Source organism: Oncorhynchus mykiss, chromosome 5, assembly GCF_013265735.2.
Source record: "Oncorhynchus mykiss isolate Arlee chromosome 5, USDA_OmykA_1.1, whole genome shotgun sequence".
In the NCBI taxonomy this organism is placed as follows: Eukaryota; Metazoa; Chordata; class Actinopteri; order Salmoniformes; family Salmonidae; genus Oncorhynchus; species Oncorhynchus mykiss.
Genome location: NC_048569.1, coordinates 91,678,008 through 91,691,483, shown reverse-complemented (window position 1 = coordinate 91,691,483; position 13,476 = coordinate 91,678,008). Strand labels below are relative to the sequence as shown.

General features: G+C 44.3%; 2 protein-coding genes across 9 annotated transcripts in view; one reads left to right on the top strand and one right to left on the bottom strand.

Moving 5' to 3' along the window:
- ano8b (anoctamin 8b) overlaps positions 1 to 9,639 on the top strand; it is a 90,607-nt gene extending 80,968 nt beyond the window's left edge. For 3 of the 7 annotated variants that reach the window (XM_036978775.1, XM_036978774.1, XM_036978777.1), the window contains 3 exons: positions 4,084 to 4,194; positions 4,318 to 4,389; positions 4,628 to 9,639. In XM_036978775.1, the coding sequence (XP_036834670.1) occupies positions 4,084 to 4,194; positions 4,318 to 4,389; positions 4,628 to 5,326 (882 nt within the window). In that variant the 3' untranslated portion in view covers positions 5,327 to 9,639. Of the gene's footprint in view, positions 1 to 4,083; positions 4,195 to 4,317; positions 4,515 to 4,627 lie in introns of all 7 variants that reach the window. The other 4 variants (XM_036978779.1, XM_036978776.1, XR_005051895.1 and 1 more) reach the window with 3 other exon arrangements.
- Positions 9,640 to 9,726: 87 nt separating this feature from the next.
- On the bottom strand, positions 9,727 to 13,424 carry dda1 (DET1 and DDB1 associated 1). Of its 2 annotated transcripts, none has more exons than XM_021604710.2 (5): positions 13,045 to 13,424; positions 12,345 to 12,425; positions 12,201 to 12,231; positions 11,966 to 12,027; positions 9,727 to 11,737 (listed from the first exon to the last, which is right to left on the bottom strand). In XM_021604710.2, exons 1-5 carry the CDS (start codon positions 13,051 to 13,053, stop codon positions 11,633 to 11,635), a joined length of 288 nt encoding a protein of 95 aa, XP_021460385.1. In that variant the 5' UTR covers positions 13,054 to 13,424; the 3' UTR covers positions 9,727 to 11,632. The 2 variants fall into 2 exon arrangements, with proteins under 2 accessions (XP_021460385.1, XP_021460384.1); XM_021604709.2 differs by having other exon boundaries at positions 10,734 to 11,737; positions 12,180 to 12,231; positions 13,045 to 13,421.
- Between the last annotated feature and the right edge of the window lie 52 nt (positions 13,425 to 13,476).

The window sequence follows — 13,476 nt, the reverse complement described above, 5'->3', positions numbered from 1 at the left end:
GCTGTAGTCAATGAATAGCATTCTTACATAGGTGTTCCTTTTGTCCAGGTGGGAAAGGGCAGTGTGGAGTGCAATAGAGATTGCATCATCTGTGGATCTGTTGGGGCGGTATGTAAATTGGAGTGGGTATAGGGTTTCTGGGATAATTGTGTTGATGTGAGCCATGACCAGCCTTTCAAAGCACTTCATGACTACAGATGTGAGTGCTATGGGTTGGTAGTCATTTAGGCAGGTTACCTCAGTGTTCTTGGGCACAGGCACTTTGGTGGTCTGCTTAAAATATGTTGGTATTACAGACTCGGACAGGGAGAGGTTGAAAATGTCAGTGAAGACACTTGCCAGTTGGTCAGCATGCTCCGAGTACACATCCTGATAATCCGTCTGGCCCTACGGCCTTGTGGATGTTGACCTGTTTAAAGGTCTTGTTCACATCGGCTGTGGAGAGCGTGATCACACAGTCTTCCGGAACAGCTGGTGCTGTCATGCATGTTTCAGTGTTATTTTCCTCAAAGCGAGCATAGACGTAGATCAGCTCGTCTGGTGGGCTCGTGTCACAGGGCAGCTCTCGGCTGTGCTTCCCTTTGTAGTCTGTAATAATTTGCAAGCCCTGCCACATCCAACGAGCATCGGAGCCGGTGTAGTATGATTCGATCTTAGTCCTGTATTGACGCTTTGCCTGTTGGATGGTTCGTCAGAGGTTATAGCGGGATTTCTTATAAGCTTCCGGGTTAGAGTCATGCTCCTTGAAAGCGGCAGCTTTCATCAACTGTTCAGCGGAGACTGCTTGAATCAGGCCTTCATGGTCGAATTTCTGCAAGGAAACCACTACTAAAGGACACCAATAATAATAAGAAACTTGATTGGGCCAAGAAACACGAGCAATGGACATTAGACTGGTGGAAATTTGTCCTTTGGTTTGATGAGTCCAACTAGACAAATACGCTGGTTGTCTTGACTAAACATACAAGACGAAGTGGCACAGAGAGACAGGAAACACAGGGATAAATACACTGGGGAAAATAAGCGACACCTGGAGGGGGTGGAGACAATCCCAGGAACAGGTGAAACAGATCAGGGCATGACAATTAGTGTATTTCATTTATTATTTTCTTCCACTTTGACATTATAGAGTATTTTGTGTAGATCGTTGACAAAAAAAAACCCAATTAAATTAATTTTAATTCCACCTTGTGTCACAACATAATGTGGAAAAAGTCAAGGGGTGTGAGTACATTCTGACGGGGCTGTAATGCCTAGGCTTTAACTCAGTAGGCTGATGGGGTTTTGAGTTGCTTAGACCCATGTTTTTATGAGTTAGTCTCTCAGTCTCACACTGTTTCAGTGTTGGCAGGGTTAAATAGGGATTTTGTGGTAGTCTAACACTCAGCACTGGTCCAGAATTAGATTTGATTGACATCCTCTAATAGTTGAGGTGAAGATATATGGCTAGAAAACTGATCTCAGAGCAGCTCAACCTCTCAAACTAACAGCAACCCAGCAGGCCTTATAGACGTGTTTCTTTAGGAGTCACCTCAGTGAGCTATGGTCCTCATACTGTCTTCCAAAAGACGTATTTTAAACATTTATCATGACCTGCACCAATGTGTTTTGGCATCAAGGCGTCCTCAGTCTACTAGCATACTTTCAGGTGAGCTTAAGTCATCATAATATGACATATATCTGCTGTCTTATTTCATATGAACTTCCTCCTTTCTTTAAATCTTTCTTTGGTAATGTCAAAATATACATATATTTTATCCCAGAGAAGGGATAGTCTTGCTCACCAGCCAGCAGCAGGTGTGTCTATGAAAGACTATGTTGAAGCCAACCACAGCTACCTCAATGAAATGTATCCTTTTCTGAGGTGGCTTTCAGCTCTACAACTAAGTGCCCATAGCAGTAAAGACGATGAAATTTTCTTTGAGGTGCTTCACTCCTGAGTATATCTGTGGGTGTTGATAAGGCAGAGATGGGTGCTGAGTGACGTGAACCCTAGTCTCAGCCAGTCACTGTACATACCTGTAGGAAAGGTCGAGTGTTACACAATCTCTGACACTCCGTCACACTACCATTGGGGGGGGGAGTCTCAACATACTAAATCAACACAGCACAGCAATGCAGCCAGTAAAAAGGTCACAGCTGTTGTTGTGTCCTCTTGCTTCATGGACAGCATAGGTCAGAGTGCAGTAGGCCTGATTTACTGATCACTGATTCAAAGAAAACTGATTCAAAGTAGACCACGCACTAGAGAGAGAGGGAGCAGACATTTATTTTCGATGCTTTAACGTTTTACACACTATATAAACTCATCAAAAAAAGAAACGTCCCCTTTTCAGTACCTTTTCTTTCAAAGATAATTCATAAAAATCCAAATAACTTCACAGATCTTCATTGTAAATGGTTTAAACACTGTTTCCCATGCTTGTTCAATGAAACATAAACAATTAATGAACATGCACCTGTGGAACGGTCGTTAAGACACTAACAGCTTACAGCTGGTAGGCAATTAATGTCACAGATATGAAAACTTAGGACACTAAAGAGGCCTTTCTACTGACTTTGAAAAACACCAAAAGAAGGATGCCCAGGGTCCCAGCTCATCTGCGTGAACGTGCCTAAGGCATGCTGCAAGGATGTTGTGCGTTACAAGGAAGACATCTTCCTCCCTCATGTGGTACCCTTCCTGCAGGCTCATCCTGATATGACCCTCCAGCATGACAATGCCACCAGCCATACTGCTCGTTCTGTGCATAATTTCCTGCAAGACAGGAATGTCAGTGTTCCACCATGGCCAGCGAAGTGTCCGGATCTCCATCCCATTAAGCACGTCTGGGACCTGTTGGATCAGAGGGTGAGGGCTAGGGCCATTCCCCCCAGAAATGTCCAGGAACTTACAGGTGCCTTGGTGGAAGAGTGGGGTAACCTCTCACAGCATGAACTGGCAAATATGGTGCAGTCCATGAGGAGGAGATGCTTTGCAGTACTTAATGCAGCTGGTGACCACACCAGACAGTGACTGTTACTTTTGATTTTGACCCCCCCCCCTTTGTTCAGGGACACATTACTCCATTTCTGTTAGTCACATGTCTGTGGGACTTGTTCAGTTTAGGTCTCAGTTGTTGAATCTTGTTATGTTCATACAAATATTTACACATGTTAAGTTTGCTGAAAATAAACACAGTTGACAGTGAGAGGACGTTTGTTTTTTAGCTGAGTTTAGATCTGTAACCGTGTATCTTCCATCCCTCTCCCCGCTCCATCCTGGGCTTGAACCAGGAACCCTCTGCACACATCGATAACAGTCACCCTCGAAGCATCGTTACCTAAAGGTCTCAGAGCGAGTGACGTCACCGATTCAAACGCTACTAGTGGGTACCGCTAACCTGCTAGCCATTTCACACCGGTTACATATGCACTGAGTATACCAAACATTAAGAACACCTTCCTAATATGGAGTTACACCCCCCGCTTTTCCCCACAGAACAGCCTCGGTTCGTCGGGTCATGGACTCGACAAGGTGTCAAAAGCCACAGGGATGCTGGCTCATGTTGACTCCAATGCTTCCCACAGTTGTGTCAAATTGGTTGGATGTCCTTTGTGTGGTGGCCCATACTTGATACACATGGGAAACTGTTGAGAGTGAAAAACCCAGCAGCATTGCAGTTCTTGATACAAACCGGTGAGCCTGGCACCTACTGCCATACCCCGTTCAAAGGCACTTAAATATTTTGTCTTGCCAATGTTTGAATGGCACACATACACAATCCATGTCTCAGGTGTCTCAAGACTTAAACATCCTTCTTTAACCCCGTCTCCTCACCTTCATCTACACTGATTGAAGTGGATTTAACAAGTGACATAAATAAGGGATCATATCTTTCACCTGGATTCACCTGCTCAGTCTATATCATGGAAAGATCAATGTTTTTTATACTCAGTATGTACTATATATACTGTATATCTCCTGTCCCCTGCCCCTCTCACTCTCTCTCTCTCCCTTTCTCTTTCCCCCTTTTTCTCTCTCTCTCTCCCCCCCCCTCTCTCTCTCTCCCTCCCATCTCTCTTTCTGTCTCTCTCTCACAGCACTTTGCCATCCTGCTGAAGTACATAATTCACGTAGCAATCCCAGACATCCCCAGCTGGGTGGGGGAGGAGATGGCCAAACTGGAGTACCAACGCAGGGAGGCTTTTAAGGTAAATTGTTACAATGCCTTATTTTGTCCATGCCTGAATCACATTGGTGTTGTGAGCAATTCATTCTATCAATCAAGCAATAATCAATCAAATTGATTTATAAAAACCTTTTTACATCACCAGTTGTTACAAAGTGACCCAGTAACCCAAAGTGACCCAGTAACCCAAAGTGACCCAGTAACCCAAAGTGAAACAGTAAGCCGGCCTAGACCTCAAAGAGCAAGCAGAAGCAGATTGGGTAGGAAAACTCTCCAGGAGGAAGAAACGTAGAGAGGAAACCGGCTCAGAGGGCTATCCTCTTCTGGCTGTACCTGGTATAAGTTAAGATTGAAAATGACTATCAAGGCCAGATAGTTTCACAGTTCAGAGTGTGCACATGTTTGTCAGACTGTGATTGCGTGAGTTGTTGTAGCGGTTGTTAATCTCCCTACAGAAGCACGAGCGGCAGGCGCAGCAGCACTACCAACAGCTACAGAGGAGGAAGAGAGAGGAGGAGGAGAGGCAGAGGCAGACGGAGCACCAGGCTCGCAGGGAGAGGGAGAGAGATGAGGGGAAGGACTCTTCCGGGGGAGACCACCACCACGACAAGAGCCACGGGGGGAAGTCCCGCTCTGGGGGGGGTGGAGGTGGGGACAAGCCCAAGAGGCCCAGCTCCCTCCTGGCCAACAACAACGTGATGAAGCTCAAACTGATCACCCCCTTACAGAGCAAGTTCTCCTCCGGCAGCGCACGCTCCCCTCAGTCTCCCACAGGAAACGAACCCAAGCTCCCCGGGTTCCTCAGCTTCAAGTTCCTCAAGTCGCCTGAGAATAAGAAGGAAGCGGCCGCTGCTGCTGCTGCAGCCACGGCAACGAATACCACGACGACCGCGACCGCCCCCGGCGGTAACCAGGAGCGGTCTCAGTCGCCGAGCAAGTCGTTCAACCCTGGGAAACTATTTAACTTTGGGAAGTCAGAGGGGGGCTCCTGTGTGAATGGGTCCCAGTTACCCCGACCAGGGGAGGGTTCCCAGGGATCTGACAAACAGCTCTCCAAGTCTGACCTGAATGGGGTGCCGGACGAGATCCCCTCGCCTGGAGGGGATGAGGGGGAGAACGGACACCACACAGACTCCTCAGACCCTAAAGTCTAGGATCTCTTTGGATAGGGAGATGACAAACTACTATGAGAACTTAACTTAATATATCTACTAGAAGGACAAATGTATGGGGAGAAAAGGTCAAGCCTCTCTCTGTGCTGTCTGGATCTGAGGTTGTGTATGTAGACGCTGCCTGGGGGCTGTGGGGGGGAGGACTAATGGTAATGATGATGGGATGTGTGGGTCTGCATTGTTGCTGTTGCTGAGAGACTTTCAGGCTTAATGGCGAAGACATAACCCACCCTTTTACCCGTGGCCACACACACACACACACACACACACACACACACACACACGCACACACACGCACACACACACAGAATCCTCTTTTGTCTGCAATACATATAGAAATGCATGAGCTGCATTTCTGATACTTTCCGAGCATTTTCAAAAAAAGGGAGAGCAGTGTTTCTTGATTTATTCTATTCTGAAAATTGTAAGCATCCTGGTGGCCATCTTGCCACTGAAACATAACATCCTGGTTTCGAAGGTCAGAAGAAAAAAATGGATTGGTGTGTGTGAATCAAAAGCATAATGAGACCTTTCACAGTCACCACACAATGGTGGCCTGATATCAGACTCACTTTTAACTGTGACGGTCGATCGGCTTTTCTACTTAATACGAACCGGCTGTGCTAGCCGAGCAATATCAAATCAGTGTTTCAAATCTGAGCAGTACTGCAAAACACGTCCAGTTCTTTGTTTTTCACCCACACTCCCATCTGAAGGCATACGTGAGCAGTCGTGAGTTTTATATATACAGTACATCCCATGAAAACAACGGCAATATCTGAAGTGTATGTCTGACACAGTGCGTGGGAAACAGGATGTTGTGTTTGACGTTGTGAAAGGCAAAGATGAAAATCGTTTGATAAAAGACAGGCTTTGTCTTGCATCAGTATGAGAGAGAGAGAGAGAGAGAGAGAGAGAGAGAGAGAGAGAGAGAGAGAGAGAGAGAGAGAGAGAGAGAGAGAGAGAGAGAGAGAGAGAGAGAGAGAGAGAGAGAGAGAGAGAGAGAGAGAGAGAGAGAGAGAGAGAGAGAGAGAGAGAGAGAGAGAGAGAGAGAGAGAGAGAGAGAGAGAGAGAGAGCGAGAGACAGAGACAGAGACAGAGACAGAGAATGAAAGAGTTGTTTTGACTGATACCACAGGATGTTGATGTGGATTATACAGTACACGGTATGTATCATGGAAAGTCTGGGTTCCTGTAGTTTACTGTGTGCCATTCTAATCTCTCCCCATTCAAGCCTGCAGAGAGACATTCTACACAGTATACTAATGGCTCTCCATTTCAGCACACAGATCTGACTAGATTAGTGAGTAGACTAGACAGAGATAGAGAGAAGATTTGCACTAAACTCTGAGGCTCTGCACTGAGACAGCAGAGCCTGTTCTGACTGCAGGTGGAAGGAAGAACTATACCGGTCTGCCTCACAACACAACACAACATATACAAACGTTGGATTTTATTATCTAGTATCTTGTACTGTAGATGCTGTTGTCATTTCATCCGACATCCCTAGTTCCTAAATCCCAGGTGGCTGCTGGTCCCCATCCATTCATTTGAGAGCTGACAATATATTTTCTATTGTTTATTCTATTTATTTCCAATGGAATTTGTTGCCAAAGCATCACCTTTCTGACTACACTGGCAGTGATAGCATAGAGATGACAGATTTCTAAATTCCTTTTGTAAACCAATCCAAAGGGATTATTCAACCGTTTTCTTTTCTATAATGTGGCCAGAGGATGGTGCCAGAGTACAAGACAGTGTTTTATACGTCTAACTTAGAGTAGGATGAAGTGACCCTAAGGTCAGTTTTGCGTTCCCCAACCCTATTGCTAACGTTAGGATTTGGGGATGTTAATCTGATGTTACATCTGTGTTTATGAACTCATATTAAATCCCAGTCTTCATTGAAAAAAAAGAACCATGGCGCTCCACGGCAAGTGAGATTCAGCACAGCGTTAGAGAGAGAGACAGAAACATGAACTATGCACCTTCACTTCATCCTCTCTGGCTAAGATCTTTGCAATAATACAGTGTTAGAGGGACAGTGGCACAGACACAACGCTAGTCTATTACTGGTCCATGCCTTCAGTACTCCATCTCTTCAGACTGTGTTCCACCAATGGGATCTCTTAGAACTCCATCTCGTCAGACTGCGTTCCACCAATAGAATCTCTTAGTACTCCATCTCTTCAGACTGTGTTCCACCAATAGGATCTCTTAGTACTCCATCTCTTCAGACTGCGTTCCACCAATAGGATCTCTTAGAACTCCATCTCTTCAGACTGCGTTCCACCAATAGGATCTCTTAGTACTCCATCTCTTCAGACTGTGTTCCACCAATAGGATCTCTTAGTATTCCATCTCTTCAGACTGAGGTCCACCAATAGGATCTCTTAGTACTCCATCTCTTCAGACTGTGTTCCACCAATAGGATCTCTTAGTACTCCATCTCTTCAGACTGTGTTCCACCAATAGGATCTCTTAGTACTCCATCTCTTCAGACTGCCGACCACTACCCAATATAGAGTCTCCAGCTGACCTGGATTCTCAGTGTGGGTATCAATAGGGAACATCCCATCACTCCATCTGGGCTGAAAAACACACATGCACGCACGCACGCACACGCACGCACGCACACATCCTGTCTGAAATAGGAAACCTAATCTTAGGAAGCTCCCCTGGTACTATATTCTCTGATCATCATATGAGGTTAACTAGAATGCCTGTCAAATATGCATTTTGGCCTAAAACATGCAACGTCTGTCATTTAGCATGGATTGCCTATCTATAATGTACTTCAAGCTACAACATAATGGCAAGGCTCATGCTTCTGCATTGAGACTGAATATAGCATTTTCATGAACATAGTGGCAACAATAAGAATTGAGCTCTGACTTACTGAACTAGTTGTTGTAGTTACATCTCTGACTGACTTAACTAGTTGTGGTAGTTACATCTCTGACTGACTTAACTAGTTGTGGTAGCAGTAGCAATTACATGGGATTTGAGCTGAAAAGGCACTTCAAGGCAATAAGGGAAGAGAAATAGCAGTTTGTGTGGGAGTGAGTGACGTTTGATCTCACCATCACATTTCCTCCTCCCTCTACAGCCAATTAAGTCATTATAAGGAAACCATTTGGTTAATATCGTCAGCATCATCATTCATTTGTGAATAATGCCAAATAACTAGGCCACGGATGAGAGACACGATTGAGACATTTCTCATTTACTGTAGTGAAGCAGATGCTGTCAGACAAGTGTTTGATTAGATGATCTGCCGTAGGCCATTGTCAGTAACAGTCATCCACGGTACACCTGCCTGCTGTGCCTCTGGAACACACTGGCTTGGTTTCCTGGTTTGTTTCACCTTTGATACAGGTTAACAACTTTTAATAGTTCTGAGTGGCTTCCTCTATTCCCCCCCCCCCCATCTCTGATCGAAAAGAACTGGACATGTGAAAGCAAATCCCCAGCAGGCAACCAACATCTTGCTTTGACCTGGCCTTCCTTTTTCACATCGGTGCAGACGAAGGAAAGGGGACAAAGAGCTAAGTAAGACTATTGAGACGCAGCCTTTGTTGGGTCAGCGGCCATCATGGTGCGTGACCTTTGGTCTCACTGGACACGTTAACCCTCCTGGTTAGGTTTTATCCGACAGAGCTACTTTACTGAAGTAGAGAAACGGCTCATGTCAGTATCAATGGAACTATGTCATTTCAAACGGGTAGGAAGTGCTCTGAATGAGCTTTATCTTTTGATTTTCTATCACTGCACTGCTTAGTTACGAATGCTTAGGAATGGTGGTGAGATTGGTTTGATGGGATAGCCTGACGGGGGAGGGGTAACTGTAGCCTCATTGTTCTATCACTGCATTGCTTAGTTACGAATGCTTAGGAATGGTGGTGAGACGAGAGCAGAGGGAATTTTGTTAATGTGACATTGTTTGGGACAGTTGTCTAAATTGATGGGATAGCCTGACGGGGAGGGGTAACTGTAGCCTCATCGTTGAACTGGACAGTAAAAAGTGGATGAGGTGAGATGTACTGTACACCTACTACCAGTATGTAGAACCCTTCCCTTTATACCGTCCTAACTAAATAAAACATCTTCACAACAGCCTCACTAACTGACCAGACATCATGTGCTCTTCCAATGTACCACTGTACAAAAACAAAAACTAATATTTTCAAGAAAAATATGATACTGGGAAATGGGATTATTTATTTCTTTTAATTTATTTTGTCATATTTTTGTAAGATCTGAAATATAGATAATAAAACAATTTTAAATTGAAATGTGTTATTATTGTTTACACACAAAATATAAAAGTGTGAAACAAATGTAAAATGTACATTGAAACATTAACATTACAACGGACATTACTTTTTGATCACTGCTTTTATTGGAGCGAAGCTGAAAATAAAGTTTGACCTAATATACAATAAAACAGGGTGAAGCATAGAGTGGATATTCAGAACAGTCTAGTCTAGCAGAAGCATAGAGTGGATATTCAGAACAGTCTAGTCCAGCAGAAGCATAGAGTGGATATTCAGAACAGTCTAGTCTAGCAGAAGCATAGAGTGGATATTCAGAACAGTCTAGTCTAGCAGAAGCATAGAGTGGATATTCAGAACAGTCTAGTCTAGCAGAAGCATAGAGTGGATATTCAGAAAAGTCTAGTCTAGCAGAAGCATAGAGTGTATATTCAGAACAGTCTAGTCTAGCAGAAGAGTAGAGCATGGCTTTACGCTTCAATGGCAGGTACAGTAGGAAACTCACATCGATTGCAGCATCTGGAGCTGAGGGGAAAATAGACTTGCTGTGACTTTGTTGGGCAGCGTAAACATTAACAAAGGTCTGGGGCCTGTTCAGAAGGGTCCAACATAAAAGTGCAAGGAAATGTATAATATAGAGCAGATTACTACTCATGTCAGCTCTTTTCATTACATTTCTATCTGTAGCATTCTGAATAACCTCCAGAATTCAGTGTAGTATTGTACAGTAGTACAACATCAGTACAAGCTGAACCTCTGGAACAAGGCAGGATGGCGACTGCACCTTTCTGTTTATCCATGGCAGTGGTCTGTTACTTACATACCACAGGAGACTGCCGAGGGGAGGACGGCTTGTAATAATGCCCGGAATGGAACAAATGGAACGGCATCAAACATGTTTTATGTACTTAATACCGTTCCACTGATTCCGCTCCAGCCATTACCAAGAGCCCATCCTCCCCAATTAAGGTGCCACCAACCACCTGTGGTACATATCCCTGTATCCTCTTCTCCACACAACCCCCCCCCCCCCCCCCCCCCAGGAAGTTGTCAAAAACAGACATGCAAGGCAAGGCAACCATTAGGTATCAGTGCTTCTCAACATTTACACAAAATACTTATTATAGCTATGTAGCTACATATAGATTTTATTTGACAAAAGTCAGATGCAATGTAATTTTTCCTTAGAGAAATATAAAGCCTAGATCTTAATATCTAACAGCTGCCACTGGCTATAGTATTTACACAGGTCTTCATACTGAATACAACATTCTCTCGCTACCCCTCATATTGACATAGACATTCTTTGCTCTACCTCTGCTATCACTTGGTTGTGCTGGTAAGGTGAGATCTTCACAAACATACATAATGGGTACATTGATTGCAGTGTAAACAAATTCCAAACAATTCTGGTAAAGTGAGTAAACACCTGGTGACTAAAACAATTTTGTCTTGTCATTCTATAATACCCTTTTTAACAGCATACATTGGCAGAAAGCTGCAAACATTCAAACTAAGCTAGTAAACTGTTGAGTCACTTGTCATGTTATCCCTATTGACCAGTAGGGGGCAATAGATGAAAGAATTCAGTCCTAAAATGGTACACGGTAAAACAAGCCAGCACAAACTTCAAAACACACACATATTCAGAACAGAATCATGGAAGATAATGCATATTGAACATTAACACAAGTCTGGGAGGTGGTGGGGGGGGGGTAGTTTCTTCCCCTGTCGTGGTGGCCGGGTTGTGGCAGGCAGCAGTTGACAATCACAATGTGTACTCGGGTCTGCAGAAGCAAACTGTGGAAAGGTGTTGCAGTGCCCCCATGAGGCCAAGGCTGGGCAGTGAAGCTGAAAACAACACTGGAGGTAACAACAACAAAAAATAAAAAATGTTTAGTCTTTCCCAGACCAGGGCGGACTCTTTCTCAGATTGTTTGTCTTCATGTCTGTCATGGTGGGCCTGTCCGTGTGCTTCCTCCACAGATGCACGCATCCGTACACACACACACTCCTAAGAGTCCTCGTTCATCTCTTGGCTATCTGTCCTGGCGATTTTGCGTGGAGGTGCTGGACTCCCTCCCTCTCCTTGCTCCTGTTCCCTCTTCTTCGCTGCATTCTGTTCAACAGAGAGGGAAAATATAGTACTGTCACTCACTAAACTGAAAGCATGGACACACCTGATTGACAACCCGCTCCCCAAAGTTGATGTTCCCGTTTAAGAGTGAGCATGGCTGACCATGCTTCCCTGTGCCAGGTTACAACTGTTGTTGCTGCACGACACCTTACATTCACACCTGGATAGCATCTATCTATTCAGAAACCCGAACCCTCCCATCAACCTCACCTTTTTGTCCCAGTGATGATGAAGGTAGCGCAGGAGGATATTGGTTTTCTCTGTGACAATAACTGGTAAGTAAAAGAGAATTTCAAAACTCAAGATTTCATCCCCATCTCAAAACCATAGTTCTATTTCTAGCAGCATATTTTCCCCGAGAAAAAGCTAAATAAATAAAATGTCCATGAAGTCTGTCCTCTCGACTAAGAATGGAGGTACTTACTCTGTTCTGAGGGGTACTCACGTGTCGGGAGGTACACGGACGGTCTTCGGTTCTGTAAAAAGCAATTCATAGAGATTCAGATGGAGCCAGACTTGATGTTCATCCAGACTTGATGTTCATCTCTTTCACTTTCACATGGAAAATGTTCTAATAGTCTGCACTCACCGATGCTTTACACACAGAGTCTGCATGGAACCGACTGAAGTTGCTCTTGTTGAAAACAGGGAGACCCTTTAAGAAATCTGCCTTTAGGAAAAGAAAAGTATTTTGGTTTTGTGTTGTATGGGTAAAGCTGTAGGCTGAACCCAAACAGACAATTTCGCAGAGCATCTTCCATCCTGTAGCTCAAGGGTGACCAAGCCTCCTGCCCTGCAGGATGTCTAGGTTGACCTCTAGCTAAATATGAAGGATGCTCTAAACCCCATTTGGCAGCGTTTGGTTTAAACTAGACAAAGTGAGAAGCAAAGAATACTATCGTTTGGGAATTAATTACGTGTCCTCCCAAGTCACCATGACATGGGTGGGGTACACCCCTGCCCTGTTCGAAACGGGGGGCTGATGCCATGGGTGGCTGACACTGGGCGTTCCCTGTCTGTCTGTTTGGTGGATTCATTCTGGCTATTCTTTTCGGCTAGCTAAGATACAAGTTAGCCAAGTATTCAATGGAAACATGAATGTTACCAAGAAGACAGATAGCAAGCTAGATAATTAATTGAGATCATACGGTTAAAACAACTCAGATAAAAAGCCACATGATAAGATCATGACATTTGCTAGCATTACGCTAACTAGCCAAGCTGCCATAACTAAGTTGTCAAGCTAGCTGCCTTCTCTTCACAAAATGTTTTGCCGTGAAATGAGCTACCTTATCCATTGTTTTCCTTTTTTAGTGTCCCACGACGTAACGCCGACTGATATCTTGCAGATGGATAGATAATATGGCAGGTAGCTAGCCAAAGCTAACTGTTTTGGCGAGCTAACAGTCGTTAGCTAGCTAGTTGCTCTCAAGCCTAGCCAACGTTTATGAAATCCTCCACATTCACTTGTTACTGGAATCACGCTGTTGTAAACAGTATTGTGTCCAATTACACCACCTGTAATCATTAAACACACCGCATAAAGTAAAGTGAGGCTCATGGCCATAAATACATGTAAACTGCTTTGCTTCGTGGCTAATTCTTTAGCATGATGGTAGCTAAATGCTGCATTTACAGCTCCAACCCTAGCATAACCATTGGCTATTAACCTATCCCACGTGATCTAAGACCACGATATATCGTATCGTAATTGGACAGAA